Genomic DNA, 13,393 nt, shown 5'->3' on the forward strand with positions numbered 1-13,393 from the left:
GTATTGCACAGTTTAAAGACCAATTATTAACACTGGATTATTAAATAAAATAAAGACAATATAGTACTCCCAATTTAAAAAAAAAACAAAACACACAGGGAGCATAATAGTAAACCCCTTATGCTACTTATTGTGGCTGAAGATTGGATTCCAATTCCAAGAATTCACCGGTTAGGGTATAGATTCGCGAGCTTACTGGTAGCTAGCTATAAGCAGTTTCCAAAAAAAAACTACAAAAAACCCAAACTCCCCCACCCCCTTTTTATAAAAAACAAAAAACCCACTAAGATTCTTCAAAGTATTCAGAGACTCAGTTCACGGTTCCATCTGATGACGTCGACACAAAGCAGATCCAACTCTAACCTCAAATGAGGAAAGGCTTCCTTGATCCTGGTCCAGCATAGAAATGTCTGATGTCAGTCAGCACCTCACACAGAAATTAGTTTCTGTTTGTCTTCTAAATTTGTATCCTTCCAGGTTAATCTGGATGTGTCTTGCTTTGGAAGTCCATACAGGTATATGGAAATGCAGACAAAGAATGCTCCAGAGGCAAACGTCATAGCTGCACAGGAGGGTAAAAAAGCAAAATGACATTTCCATTATTAAAAATAAATAAAAAAGGAAGATTAATGGTTTTAATGAAAGCCGGTGTATACCAAATCATTTCATATAAAAACATAGTCAAACCTTCTGTTAGTTTCAAAATGGAAAGAAAACATGCAGGGAGGCTGAAAGGTAGCACTGACTGTTGCCAATATTTTTAATTATGTGAATCTAAGCTGCTGTGCACAGTGTTTTAAGCTGTTAATGTCAATAATAGAGTATAATTGAGGCTTTAAGCTACTTTTCAAAACTTTTCTAGAAAGTTACAGGAGACTGTGGGATCTGCAAAGTGTTACTGGATGTTTTACACAGATAAAAGAGGGACGAAGCAACACGATTTTGACCATTAGTAAAAATTTGTGTTTATATATTTAATATCTGATTCCAAGAGTGATCTACTCTATATTTGACCCACTACTTTATCAAGTACTAGAGAGGTTTACAGTTCAAATAAAAGAACAAAAATCATTAACCACAATATACTCTTACTTAATGAATTGGCTGGATTCAAACTGTGGTTATGAGAAACTTACTTATTTGTAGTCCAAACAAGATTACAGATGCCACCATTGAGAGGACAATTGCAGCTGCAGCAGAAAAGCCTTTCATGATGTTATCAGTGTACTTCACTACCACTGATGTGTACAGGCCACCTACACTGGCCAAGACTGAAAGCACAAGCAGAGCAGAGTCAGACAAAAGGTACAAGGAAAGTAAAAGAAAGGTACTTCTTCCTCAAGATGTCATACTTACATACTACAAAGAACACCCAAGGTGTGTAACCAAAGAAGAATCCTTTCTCCATGACCCTCTCTCCATCAGTCATGTAAACACCAATCAAGGTGATCACTATGCCGGACAGGTACATCTGAATGTTTCTCACCCACAGGGATGTCTCTGAGCTCTTCAACACTTTCTCAAAGTACACACCTTAAAGTAAATACCAGACTGTCAGATTCAAAGGTTCAAAGTACAGCAGCAGTAAAAGTAAAATCCATCTACTTTAGAGAAAATATCATCAGGCATGTGTGCAGATTGTGGGTTTTGTTGGCGTTTTCTTAGTTGCCAAACGTATTTCTGGATTTTACTTGACAGTTAAGCCAATACTGAAAGTCAAATCATCAGCACTGGTCTTACCTGCAAAACCAGAGCAAAGGACAGCAACTGCAATGGCAATGAACCCAATAACAGGATTCTGTTCAATCTGTGAAAAAAGGATCAATGATGAACTACAGAACAGATGATACAGCTTGTAAATTAAAGAGATTTTTAAAATGAATGTTAATTTACTGCTAGTGGTATCACAGGAAATTAAGAGTGGTTTACTGAGTAACCAGGATAGTGTAACATGCCGCCCCACCTGAACTTTAGTGGCCTCCGCAGGTTTCCACTGAACCAGTGTAACGCCTCCACAGAGCATAAAGACGGAAAACCATTGCAGCCGGTTGAGAGAGCGGTTCAGCATGAGCACTGTACACAAGGCTGTGCATGGGATCTTCAGCTGATAGGTGACCTAAAAAGGATTTTGAACTAAATATTATAACTTCACACATAGATGTAGAATTTGTTTCCCTAAATATGTTGTACACTATTAGCATTTCAGCCTGAAAAGCAAAAGCCAAAGTGATCTTAAATTCACTGCCTACAAATCTCTCTCAAAAATGTGTCAAAAATGCAATTTACTGAGCGCTTTCTGAGGTATAAACTGCACATAAACTGAGCTTCATTTTGCCACAAATACTTGTGCAACAAACCCTTTGACTATAAGGGGAAAGTCCCACTTGACATAAGGAGGATATCAAACTTCTTGGATCCAAAATATACCAAGTACTTAAAAAATATAAAACAAAAAGGAAACTTTATCAAGCAGTTATCTATAGAATTTAGTTGCTACTGATATAATTAAATGCGTGTAACAAGACCTGTGTAAATGATGACGTGGACTGTCTCCACAAGAGCCACACATCAAACCCAGATTCACATAATACCTGATAAACTGCTACATCCAGATTACTCAGGGCGATGAAAGCCATATTATTCTGAACTGCATACACCACCGAAGGCACGCTGAGTTTTAGCAGTTCTTTAGGGCTGCAGAAGATGTGTTCCTGTAAGGTGGCTTTTAGTTTGATGAGACTTGCCGTTTCCCTGGGAGAGGAAAAGTGAAAAACAACAGATGAATGGACGAAGAAGAAATTTTTGGTAAATGATCAAACCATTGTTATTTGTATGTTCTGCATGACATGATATGTTTGTTTTATCTGAGGGGTTTATTCATGAAACAAGATTAACAAGTCTCTTAGTATGTCGTGAAGGTGTGTCTCCATTTGTGTGGCTACAATGGCACGACAACTTATGACAAAGACAATCTGCAGTTAGGTTCAGACTGGAAATGGCACATATTTTCTTTTCAGAATCACCTCCAATTACTCTTTGGAATTTCTCTTGAAGAAATCCAGTTTATACGTAATAAGTTACTGAGGTGCATTTTATTGGCACTGACAAACGAAAGCACGCAACAGGAATTTATACACAGTCATGTGTTACAGTGCTGGAATTGCAGCTTATAGAAGACGGATCAGTTTATTTGTAGTGCAAATTACTTGCACTCTCATTTGGACAAAACGAATATAATTTCCATATTTTTTTATAGCCTTATTAAAAATAAATCTCAATATTGTGTTTCTCTGACAAATTCTGACTGACATTGATCTATTTTGTGTGGAAAAAGTTAGGTATAGAAAAAGAAAATGAAGCAAAGACCATTAATAACCACTCTGCTTCTCTTTGACTGGTTTTGTTGAGCCAAAGAAAGTCTGGATATGCTGAGCCTGAGCTCTGTAAATAAAGTTACAGATTGAACTACAATGTGTCTAAAGATGTTTTTCTATTATTAAAGTCTTCTTTGCTGTCTCTTTACAACTTGTCACTTGTGAGAAATTTCTGCTCTTCTTTTTCTTGGCAGCCTTTAGTTTATTATTTGGCATCAATCTGACAAAATGAATATAAAATGACAAAATGAAATGGAAAATTATAAAGGCAAAATACTGGGCTTAAATGAGCTGAAAAGGTACAAGTTTAAAGGAAATGTTATACACCAAACTATAAATCGATTTACTCGGAAAATGAGTGGCAAAGAAGATTATCTTTAGGTAAAAGCACACACATATTCTTAATGAAGCTAAGCATCATCTATTATATCTTCTAGACAAAATCTATTGGCTTATTTATCAAATGAAATTTCAATCTAGGCAACCTTAATTTATTAATATAAAGATTTATAGAGAAACATTTTTATGTACACACACACACACACACACACACACACACACACACACACACACACACACACACACACACGCTGATTACTTTATTAGGTAATTAAACTGCTTGGCAACAAGTGCATTTGGAAAACACAACTAAGCCAATCTACTCAACTTTAAACTGAGGAATGAGGAATGGTGATTTACTTGACTCTCAACATGGCATGGCGGTTGGTGCCAGACGGGCTAGTCTGAGTATTTCAGAAACTGTTCATCTGAAGGGATTTCCATGCACAATTATCTCTTGTATTTACAGAGAATACCTCAAAAAAGAAAAAGAAAAAATCAACGAAAATGCCTTGTTTGAAGTCACATGTCAGAGAAAAATGGCCAGACTACCTCAAGCTTACAGGAAAGAGACATTAACTTAAATACCTATTCATTAGAGCCAAAGTTTGGAAAAGGTGTCTCTGAACACACAAGATTTTGAACCTCGAAGCGCGCGCGCACACACACACACACACACACACAAGGAAAAATGTTTCCTGTTATGAATCTGAGATAGCCAGAATTTGGCATAAACAACATGAAAGCCTGGATATATCCTGCTTAGACTGAGGATACTGGACCCCTTAGCATCAGCACAGCCTATCTGAACGTTATTGCCACCCGTGCCCACTACGTTATGACCACACTGAACACATCTTCTGAAAGTTGCTTCCAACAGCATGTCATAAAGCTCAAATCGTCTCAAACGGAATTCTTGAGCATGACAATGAACTCACTGCAATTAAATGACTTCCACAGTCACCGGCTTTCAATCCAATAGAGCAACTTTGAAATGTGATGTGCAGCCGAAAAATCTGCAGCAACTGCGTGATCCTATCATGTCAACACGGACTAAAATGTCCGAGGTATGTTTCCAGTAACTTGTTGAATCAATGCCGTGAAGAATAAAGACGGTTCTGAAGGGAAAGCGGAGTCCAAACCCGCATTGGCCAGTCATGTGGGTTTCTTAATCCCATACCTTACATTCTGTGGTCACTAAGGAAATAGCGGGTAGCGCCTCAAACACTTACTTTGTGAGCATCCCCAAGCTCAGCACTAACTTAATGACCTCGGCGATGCACACTGCAGTTGTGGAGAAATACAGCTCCTCTGTTGAAATGGTCCTGGTGTACCGCAGTGCCACTGTGTAGGTCGCTGCCACCAGTGTCATCACCGTGAGACAGTACACTTTGAAGATCACGCTCACATTTTCTGAGGAGAGAAAGGGGAGAAAATATTAGCTACCGCTCGTGGCACAAAATGGTATAAAGCTACATTAGCGACCGCTTTAATAATTACTTTAAGAGCAGAAACGACGCGGTTATGACAGTTTATCTGTAAACTGTTCGGTTTTGCATTTTAATGTTTTGCTACCTAATGTTTTTGTCGCTCTAACGGGGTCTTACAGCTAACATTAACCAGTTGTGCTAGCTTGTGTTAACAAGTAAACTCACCGTTGGCCATAGTTGCTTCGTTCATCTACCGTCCGAGTGAATGGAGAAGTAATAATGCCGTTTATGTTACATGTCATCAAAACAACGCGTATTGCAAGCATGCAGTCAGTAGGGGAATGCCTCTCGCAGCACGTGAAACCCGTTTTCTATCTTATTCCCAGCTCCTGTGTGTCGTCATTCGTTCCGTATTACCCAGAATGCAGCGTAAATCGAGTTTATAAATGGTGCGTTTGTTTTCTACACATTGACGTCAAACTGTTAAACACAAACCATAACAATATTGCTCAATAGAATAAAGGCAATTGCTCAATAAGGTAAAAATGATTGAAACAAATGAGTATTATTAAAAAGAACATAAATAAATAAATAAAAGAGCATCACGTGACCCCCCTTATTGAGCAAGCGTTATTTTTCTTTTGCTTTTTTCTAAGTTTTTCTAAGCTTCGGGATTAGTTCTCTAGACTTCCCGAGGTACATTAAACGCTCTTCCTTGCCCTTTGTTCTTTATTCTGTAAAGATCCCCTAGCAGTGCCTAAAGATACAGTTTAAAAAATATTTATTTCCTGTTATGTGTAGACGTAACACTGGTTCATCTACTTGAATAGATTAGTGTTACAAACTTTGGAAAGCCTTTCAGAAAGCCTGGAGAACTATTGCTCAAGAGCACTTTAAAAATTATAAGACACATTGTGTTTCTTTGAAGCAAAATATTGGCGGTATAGTGAAACATATTTTGCTTTTTTGAAACATAATATTAAGAAATGAAGGGTAACTCGACACTTCCTGTAGGTTCCTAGCTGTGGTATAGTGAGAATAGTATGTAGGATTTTACTTTGGTGCCTTGAGTTTTCCATTACGACTGATATGCAACCAAACAGGTATGTCTATATAAAGTTCAATATGTTACCTTATTTGAGCTATGAGACCAGTTTAGACTGCTTTCAAACCTAGAAATTTGAACAGTCTAATGCAATATTTACAACAGTTTGTCCAGTTTATATTAAACGATGTGTCTCCTTTGATTTAGTCGATGTCAAAACTGAGCTGATAGTCTACAAAGCAAAAAATAATCTAGGATTTTTCTGTTTTATAAATGCGGTGGCATAGGGGTTAACAGGTAACCAGTTTAGGAAAATATACTTTGGTCATGACAGTAAATATACTTCATTTTACTGTGTGGCAGATATAAATATACAATATCATTAACATCTGCCAAATAAGAATTTATAATGCACATCATTAAATTTGAGGAGGAGTCATTTCAAGTAAGTATGCATAATTGTTTCCCCCTTTTTTTTCAGATTGATTTCACTTAGATCAGGTTAGCTTGTCTACGTTGACTTATGAGAAAGTATTCAGTCACAAAGCATACCGAGAACTGCTTTCACTGGCCAAAATTGTAATAAACACAAGGTCTAAGCCACTGGTAATGACAATATTTAATGATAAAATGATTGTTTAAAAAGGCAAATAAACTCAGCACATTAAAAAAAGAAGAGAAAACTAACCAGATTGTGATTATTTGGGCATATTATGTAAATCTAGATATGCACACACAATAAAAAAGAGAATTAAATAACTGCATATTTGAAATCATTTATTGTTTTGCAAATAAACATATCACAAGTCTGAAATACTGAAACAAAAACATGCTTTGTTAAATAAAGGAAAATAAACTGGATAGATTAGTAGTGATGTAGTGAAATATTGGCATTTCTAACTCTGTAGAACATGTCAAATCAACTTTACTGAATTTAGGTTTATTTATATTTATATAGTCAAATAAGAGGTATGGAAAGGTAAAGACCCCACAATATTGTTTTTGTCATTTAATAGATAAAATAAACTAAGTGACAGGCTTAAATTGCTAACCTGTCTGAATGAAAATAACCTGAATTATAACATTTTATATCAACTAATAACTCTTTTAAAGGTAATTCTCTAGCACAGCTGAGCCCATAGGGCAAAGCATCACATTGAACACTTTGTAGAAAATGATTCTTTTGCAGTATAATGTTTAACAACTCACTCTTAAAGCAAATTAGACCCATTGACAGCCTCAGCTTTCAAGATTCACCGCATTATCTTTACACAGAAATCTGAGCCTCCTGTAAGGCTGCAGGAGCCACGTCTCTTCGTCTGACAGCAGCCACCATCAGCTACACCTGCTCATCACATATTGGACATGAAGATGATTTTTAAATGGGAAGAAAAGCAACTTTATTTGCCCTTTGAGGAATAATCCCCATCAGAATTGAAAAATATATAACACCTTGTTGTCAGTTGTTCCCACAAACACCCAGCCTGTGATATTTTGGTGTAGCTGTAGGGAGAAATGGAACACCATCAATGCAAGTCCATGTTCTGCTGCTGCTGGAGGGAAAGCTTTGGTATCCACAGATGAATATAAATGAACTCAGGAATTGTCGGTCGGGACGTGCTCGAAGCCTTCGCTCTCCCTCACCAGCGCCCTCTCCAGGATGACGCGGCCCTCCTTGTAGCGCTGGCTCTCCTCTGTGGCGAATTCGTACATCCAACCGAGTTTGCTGTTGCAGTTCTTGCAGCTGACATCACGCACCATGTGCCTCCCCGTCAGCATGACTCTGTCCTGCACCTCGCTGTGCTGCAGATTCACAACCTGGAGAACACCAACCACACGTCACTGTACCGCATAATTGCTTTTCAAAAGTGATCAATACTGAGATCATAATTATTCAACATGATTTATTCCAGGTAACTGGTTTCAGTAAATTAGAAAATATTAAAGTAGTGAAATTGGACTTTTATAGTAAAGCAAATATGAAAGAAAGGGATGAGCTGAAAGACAAAGTGAGAAAATTGTTAAAAAACAAGACAGTGATAATTTTATCTTGATTATAGTGTTTTGTTTGGAAGCCAGAATTGTAACAAACTACAGCTTGAATAATTGCACCAACTTTAAATCTCAAAGATAATCAACAAAGATTGATCCAATAACAACAATTTTGGTTTGAAACTGTTATATGTATTTTGGGTTTTACCTTCATGCAAAACATTTCTGAAAGAAAATCATCTGGACTATAATATTTATAAGTTTTGTTCACTCAAGCATAAAATATGTTTGTTTCTTTTGTTAATGGACATAACATAAAAATGCCATCTGTTATGTAATGTACCACAGACTCTGTGCCTTAGCTAATCACAAACCAATTGTGCCTGCTTACATAGAGCTTTTCTACCCTAACACAGGACTCAAAGCACATTTTACTACAAGCCACATTCACCCATTCATATACAATTTCATACAGTGCTTTGTTCTAACTGTAACAAACACAACCAGTCCAATGCATGAATCAGCAGCAATTAGGGCAGGATAACATGCAGACTGGACGACCTGGGTTTGAACCTTCTGGCCGGTGGATGACCATCTACCTCCTGAGTCACAGCCACCCTCATTTAGGGGCTTAAGGAATCCAAAAAGAAGGAAACAAATATGGTGACTTTAAAGTTTCCTAATTTCAGTTAACCGCTATGTACTTTGACAGACTTTAACTCTTCTAATACTTCTTAATATGAAAGTAATTATTTACATAGCTGCATTAAATATACTAAACAATCACTCTATTGTTTAAGTTAAAGTATTTTAACTAAATAACATCAATGTTGTCCATCACATGAGAAACTGATGTACCTTGTTGAAGAGGAAAGCCCGGCCAGTGGCTCCGGTGAAGCGGGTGGAGATGAGCTCAGCTCGGTTGGTCAGGATGGTGTCACAGTTGGCACAAGAGAAGAGGCGAGTCCCACCGATGTGGTCCAAGAAGATACGCCCCATTTTGAAGCTTGGCCTTCATAGTGAAGAAAACAGCCCTGTTGGAGTATGCCTCTCACATCTTTCTTTAGATTGCTCTCACACATACAGTGGGTTTTAAAGTGATGAACAGTGTGAGACTCTTTGATTTTCTTTTCAAGTTTCATGTACAAGAAACTGACAAAAAAGCCATGTGTCAAATTGGCCACAAATAACAGAAAATATTTTACTGTCTGAATGAACACTGTCCTTTCAAATAAAAAAATAATTGAAATACTAACATCACAAAGAGATAAATCAGAGGGGTTTAAATATAAAAAGAAATCTTTATGTGCAAGAAAACTTCCTCTTTGTTGGAGTTGCCAGATACATTTCAATTTGGTACTTTTATACATTAACAGCTGAGTCATTCCATCTGAAATCACAGTGGGCCTTTTGCTCACCCACCTCAGATTTATCGAAAAATGTCACACTCCAATGACTGGACATAGATAATGATTGCTGTGGAATATACGCGTCATATAGAAAAAAACAAAAACAGAGCAACCCACCTATTTTCATCCAGAGTAATCAAAAAACAAATATTCACCACTTACTTTTAAAATAAATAAATAAATATGATTTTGTACCGTACTTGTTGTAAAATAAACAGTGGGGTTTCTGTTTTTAAAGGGACCCCTTAAATGCATCATCAGGCCGAGAGCTTCGCCAATAACAAGGTTAGGAACATATACAAACTACGTTTCAACATCGACATCGTAAATTATAAAAAAGGATAGTTTTTATAATAAACAAAAGATTCAGCTGAAGCGGACTTATGCCAAAAACCTTCTCGGAAAACTATATGATGCCAAATGTAATGCCAAAGTCACCCAAACAATAGCTAAATAAGGATAACCTCAATAGGCCAAAGAAAACCGTTACGTGTGCTCCAAATTTCTCACCTCGTTGCGTTAGCTGAAGAAAACTCAAAAAACTACGGACGTTTCCCTTGTTTTTAGTCGCCGGGTCGTCTTTATATTCGAGTATTTTCACGTTTCCTCTATTGTTATTGCCGTCAAACTCAGCACAGAGGGCAGCGTTTGATGCGATTTCTGTTTTTTTACCCAAGCTGCCAAGAATGATATGACAGCTTCCGTTCAGGGGCTTAAAAATAAATCCGAATCGAAACTTTATTTTTTAAATACTGAAACATTTGTGTAAATAATATTTAATTATAAATGTTAGTGCCCTGAAAAACATCTTAATTGGAACAGTAGTCATAAACCTACTTTCTTTCAGCATCTTCTTAAAATAAAGGCTTTTATTTTGAAGTTTCGTTCTCTCCAACGTTTTCCATACTATTTAGTAGCTTGACGCAGCTCCTACCTTTGACCACTAGGGAGCAACACGTCATACCAAAATAGAAACCCTTTATCAGACCCACATGACTGGATGTTGTGGTATATTTCGTTCCTGCCAATTGAAGCATAAATCCACCAGTTCATTGCTAGATAGATTACCTTCTTTGATTTTTTTTTTTTTTGATACATGAAGTACAACTACCCTTAAACTGTACAGAAAGTGTCCTTTGTAGTAAATTTCTCCTTTGTTAAATGTACTTTTCATATGTTTTCTTCATTTTAAAGTAAAGGTAAATATGTCAACGAAGGTTGAATCGCGTGCTTGTGAGCAAAAACTGCAGACCGGTTTATTTTTAGTCAAATTTTCCATTGTGCTAATCTTGCAGTAAACAGTCGGTTTACCTTACAACCAAGATTAACCAATGGGATTTACCCAGGAATGTGTCCATTCAAAATAGAACCACAGCATACTTGCACCACCTGCACCAGCTTTCATTCTGTAGCCTCATTCTCCTTCCATGGCACTTTATATCTCTTCGTCAGACTTTCGTCAGCCCCCTAGGTGGAGGTGGTCAACAAGTACAAGTACCTCGGGCTGTGGGTGGACAATAAACTGGACTGGTCATGCAACACAGAGCACCTGTATAAAAAAGCCCAAAGCCGACTGTACTTCCTCAGGAGGCTGAGGTCTTTTAACATCTGCAGGAAGCTCCTGAGGATGTTTTACCAGTCGGTGGTTGCTGGAGTACTTTTCTATGCTGTGGTGTGCTGGGGGAGCAGCACAGCAAAGAGGGACTCATCCAGGCTGGAGAAACTGATCAGGAGGGCTAGCTCTGTGGTCGGCATGAAGCTGGACACTCTGGTGACAGTGGCAGAGAAAAGGACATTAAAGAAACTGATGGACATTATGAACAATGCTGGGCATCCTCTGCACACGGCCATAAACAACCAGAAGAGTCTGTTCAGTGACAGGTTGCTTCTCCCCAAGACAAGAACTAACAGACTTAAAAACTCCTTTGTCCCACACGCCATCAAACTGTTTAACTCCTCTCTGGAGGGGAGAGGGAGGGGAAACAGGAGGACAAAGGAGGGGGGAACAACTAAGCTGTAGTGCCTCTGCACCTCACTGTACAATACCTTGTGCAATACTTTTTGTAAATAGTCAACAGTGCAATAGACTCAATACTTGAAATGTGCAATTCACTTGTATTTTTATTTTTTATTCCTATTTATTCTATTTATCCCCTTTGTATATTTTATTTATATTTGTCTCTGTATTTATATATGTGTGTGTGTGTGTGTATATATATATATATATATATATATATATATATATATATATATATATATATATATATATATATAACAGTTCTGTAACTGTAACTTCGGTCGTTGCTGTGCTTTTTTTGGAAGTCGAATTTCCCAGAGGAACCCACCCGAGGGATTAATAAAGTTCTATCTTATCTTATCTTATCTTATCTTATCTTATCTAAAACCCATTTCCTATGTTATAGTGAGTCAAGCCAGTTTTCCAGAATAACACGTGTAGCTCTTTAATCTCTGAGAGGACTCGTTGCATCTGCTGTCACGTTAGACTAATGTGCTCTGAACAGCCAGAAAAACAATCAGGAACATTGGACTGATTGTCAATCATTCCACTTAGTGTCATATGTGAAGGCAGTCATTTCTCAATGCATTGTCTTTTTTCCTTGTTATCTATTTTTGCCACTCTCTTGTTTTGCCACTAATCAGGGATTTGAGGGGTTTTATTGTGACTTTTATGAAAACTATTCCAATACTTCCCCGTATTCATGGGTTTTTCAGTAGATTTAGTACTTTAGTGCAATCTGCCAGTTTACTTTTCTCATTTCAGTGCCTGATACAAAGGCTCCGAAACTTTGTGCATTACTTCTGAAGTTGCTTCTTTTCTCCGACAAGTCCATGGTGGAGAGTCCCAGTATTTAAGCCCTATCTGGGACTGTCCACCAATTGCTCTTAGAACTGAAGAAGCTTTTTGGGTGAGAGGGGAAACATCTTCAAGGAAACTTAAAGAAGTCCAGATGCTTTTCTTTCCAAGCTCCTCAGACTACGATGACCTGGATGACTGAGAACCTTCACAGACATATTCTCTGACCTCTCCTTTCTGCCACTCTGCCATAGGTGCAACACATAGAGATAGGCAACCATTCACACTCACACCTACAGCCAACAAATTCATTAGTTAACCTAACAAGCATGTCTTTGGAAGCCACACAGGTATACTCCACACAGAAAAGCAAATTCAAACCCATTACTTTCTTACTTTCTTTGAGCTTATCAGTGTCATTATATCATCATATATCATATATCATCTTCAAGCTGTGTCCTTTGAACAAATAGGATAGTCCCTTCCCTGCATGAGGATTTATGACAGCTATAATTAACTGACTAAGTATAACTGATAATAACAGAGAAAGACAGCTTACTGTAAGCTGAGAGAGCAGGCAGGAAAGAAAGCCATACAGAAGATAAATGAAAACAACATTAAAAAATAAGATGCTTCAGCAGCTGCTTCTGATCTCTCTGCTGGGTCTCACGTGGACATCAGGTCTCCACTGTTACTATAGCTCAATCTAATGCTCATGTTTCATGTTTGTTATGATGATGTTTTGTTTCAATTTGACAAATTATAAATATATATTTTGAAAAGGTTCTGCATGAAATGTAGGAATTATGTACGATTTACCTAAAGTAAATTTTGCAGAAGTCAGGTGTTAAAATAAGCTATTTTTAACTCAGTCTGTTAATACTAACATTACTACTTGTACTATTTATTTGCTTATTTTGGAGGTTTAGTTGAAATTATTGGATTTTGATGTATATTTGCTGCTATAGTTATTTATATAGTTACTATAG

General features: G+C 37.3%; 2 protein-coding genes across 3 annotated transcripts; both read right to left on the reverse strand.

Moving 5' to 3' along the window:
- Positions 1-6: 6 nt before the first annotated feature.
- slc35a1 (solute carrier family 35 member A1) lies at positions 7-5,558 on the reverse strand. The gene is made up of 8 exons (XM_026142298.1): positions 5,369-5,558; positions 4,946-5,126; positions 2,592-2,751; positions 1,964-2,116; positions 1,741-1,807; positions 1,357-1,533; positions 1,137-1,271; positions 7-562 (listed from the first exon to the last, which is right to left on the reverse strand). The coding sequence occupies exons 1-8, from the start codon at positions 5,391-5,393 to the stop codon at positions 429-431; spliced, it is 1,032 nt and encodes a 343-aa protein (XP_025998083.1). The 5' UTR covers positions 5,394-5,558; the 3' UTR covers positions 7-428.
- Positions 5,559-6,944: 1,386 nt separating this feature from the next.
- Positions 6,945-10,284, reverse strand: LOC113037640 (protein yippee-like 5). 2 transcript variants are annotated; one of them, XM_026194925.1, is made up of 4 exons: positions 10,100-10,284; positions 9,039-9,192; positions 8,742-8,810; positions 6,945-8,006 (listed from the first exon to the last, which is right to left on the reverse strand). In XM_026194925.1, the coding sequence occupies exons 2-4, from the start codon at positions 9,177-9,179 to the stop codon at positions 7,785-7,787; spliced, it is 432 nt and encodes a 143-aa protein (XP_026050710.1). In that variant the 5' UTR covers positions 9,180-9,192; positions 10,100-10,284; the 3' UTR covers positions 6,945-7,784. The 2 variants fall into 2 exon arrangements, with proteins under 2 accessions (XP_026050710.1, XP_026050711.1); XM_026194926.1 differs by lacking the exon at positions 8,742-8,810.
- Positions 10,285-13,393: the final 3,109 nt, after the last annotated feature.

Source organism: Astatotilapia calliptera, chromosome 15, assembly GCF_900246225.1.
Source record: "Astatotilapia calliptera chromosome 15, fAstCal1.2, whole genome shotgun sequence".
NCBI lineage: Eukaryota > Metazoa > Chordata > Actinopteri > Cichliformes > Cichlidae > Astatotilapia > Astatotilapia calliptera.

Excerpts from the sequence above, each read along its gene's own strand:
- slc35a1 (XM_026142298.1), bottom strand. The coding sequence starts at position 5,393 with ATGAACGAAGCAACTATGGCCAACG. Across the intron at positions 1,808-1,963 it reads CGGAGGCCACTAAAGTTCAG|ATTGAACAGAATCCTGTTAT; the intron begins GTGGGGCGGCAT and ends CTTTTTTCACAG. Across the intron at positions 1,534-1,740 it reads CCTTTGCTCTGGTTTTGCAG|GTGTGTACTTTGAGAAAGTG; the intron begins GTAAGACCAGTG and ends ATTTACTTTAAG.
- LOC113037640 (XM_026194925.1), bottom strand. The coding sequence starts at position 9,179 with ATGGGGCGTATCTTCTTGGACCACATCGGTGGGACTCGCCTCTTCTCT. Across the intron at positions 8,811-9,038 it reads GGGCTTTCCTCTTCAACAAG|CCCCTAAATGAGGGTGGCTG; the intron begins GTACATCAGTTT and ends GGATTCCTTAAG. Across the intron at positions 8,007-8,741 it reads GCCAGAAGGTTCAAACCCAG|GTTGTGAATCTGCAGCACAG; the intron begins GTCGTCCAGTCT and ends GGTGTTCTCCAG.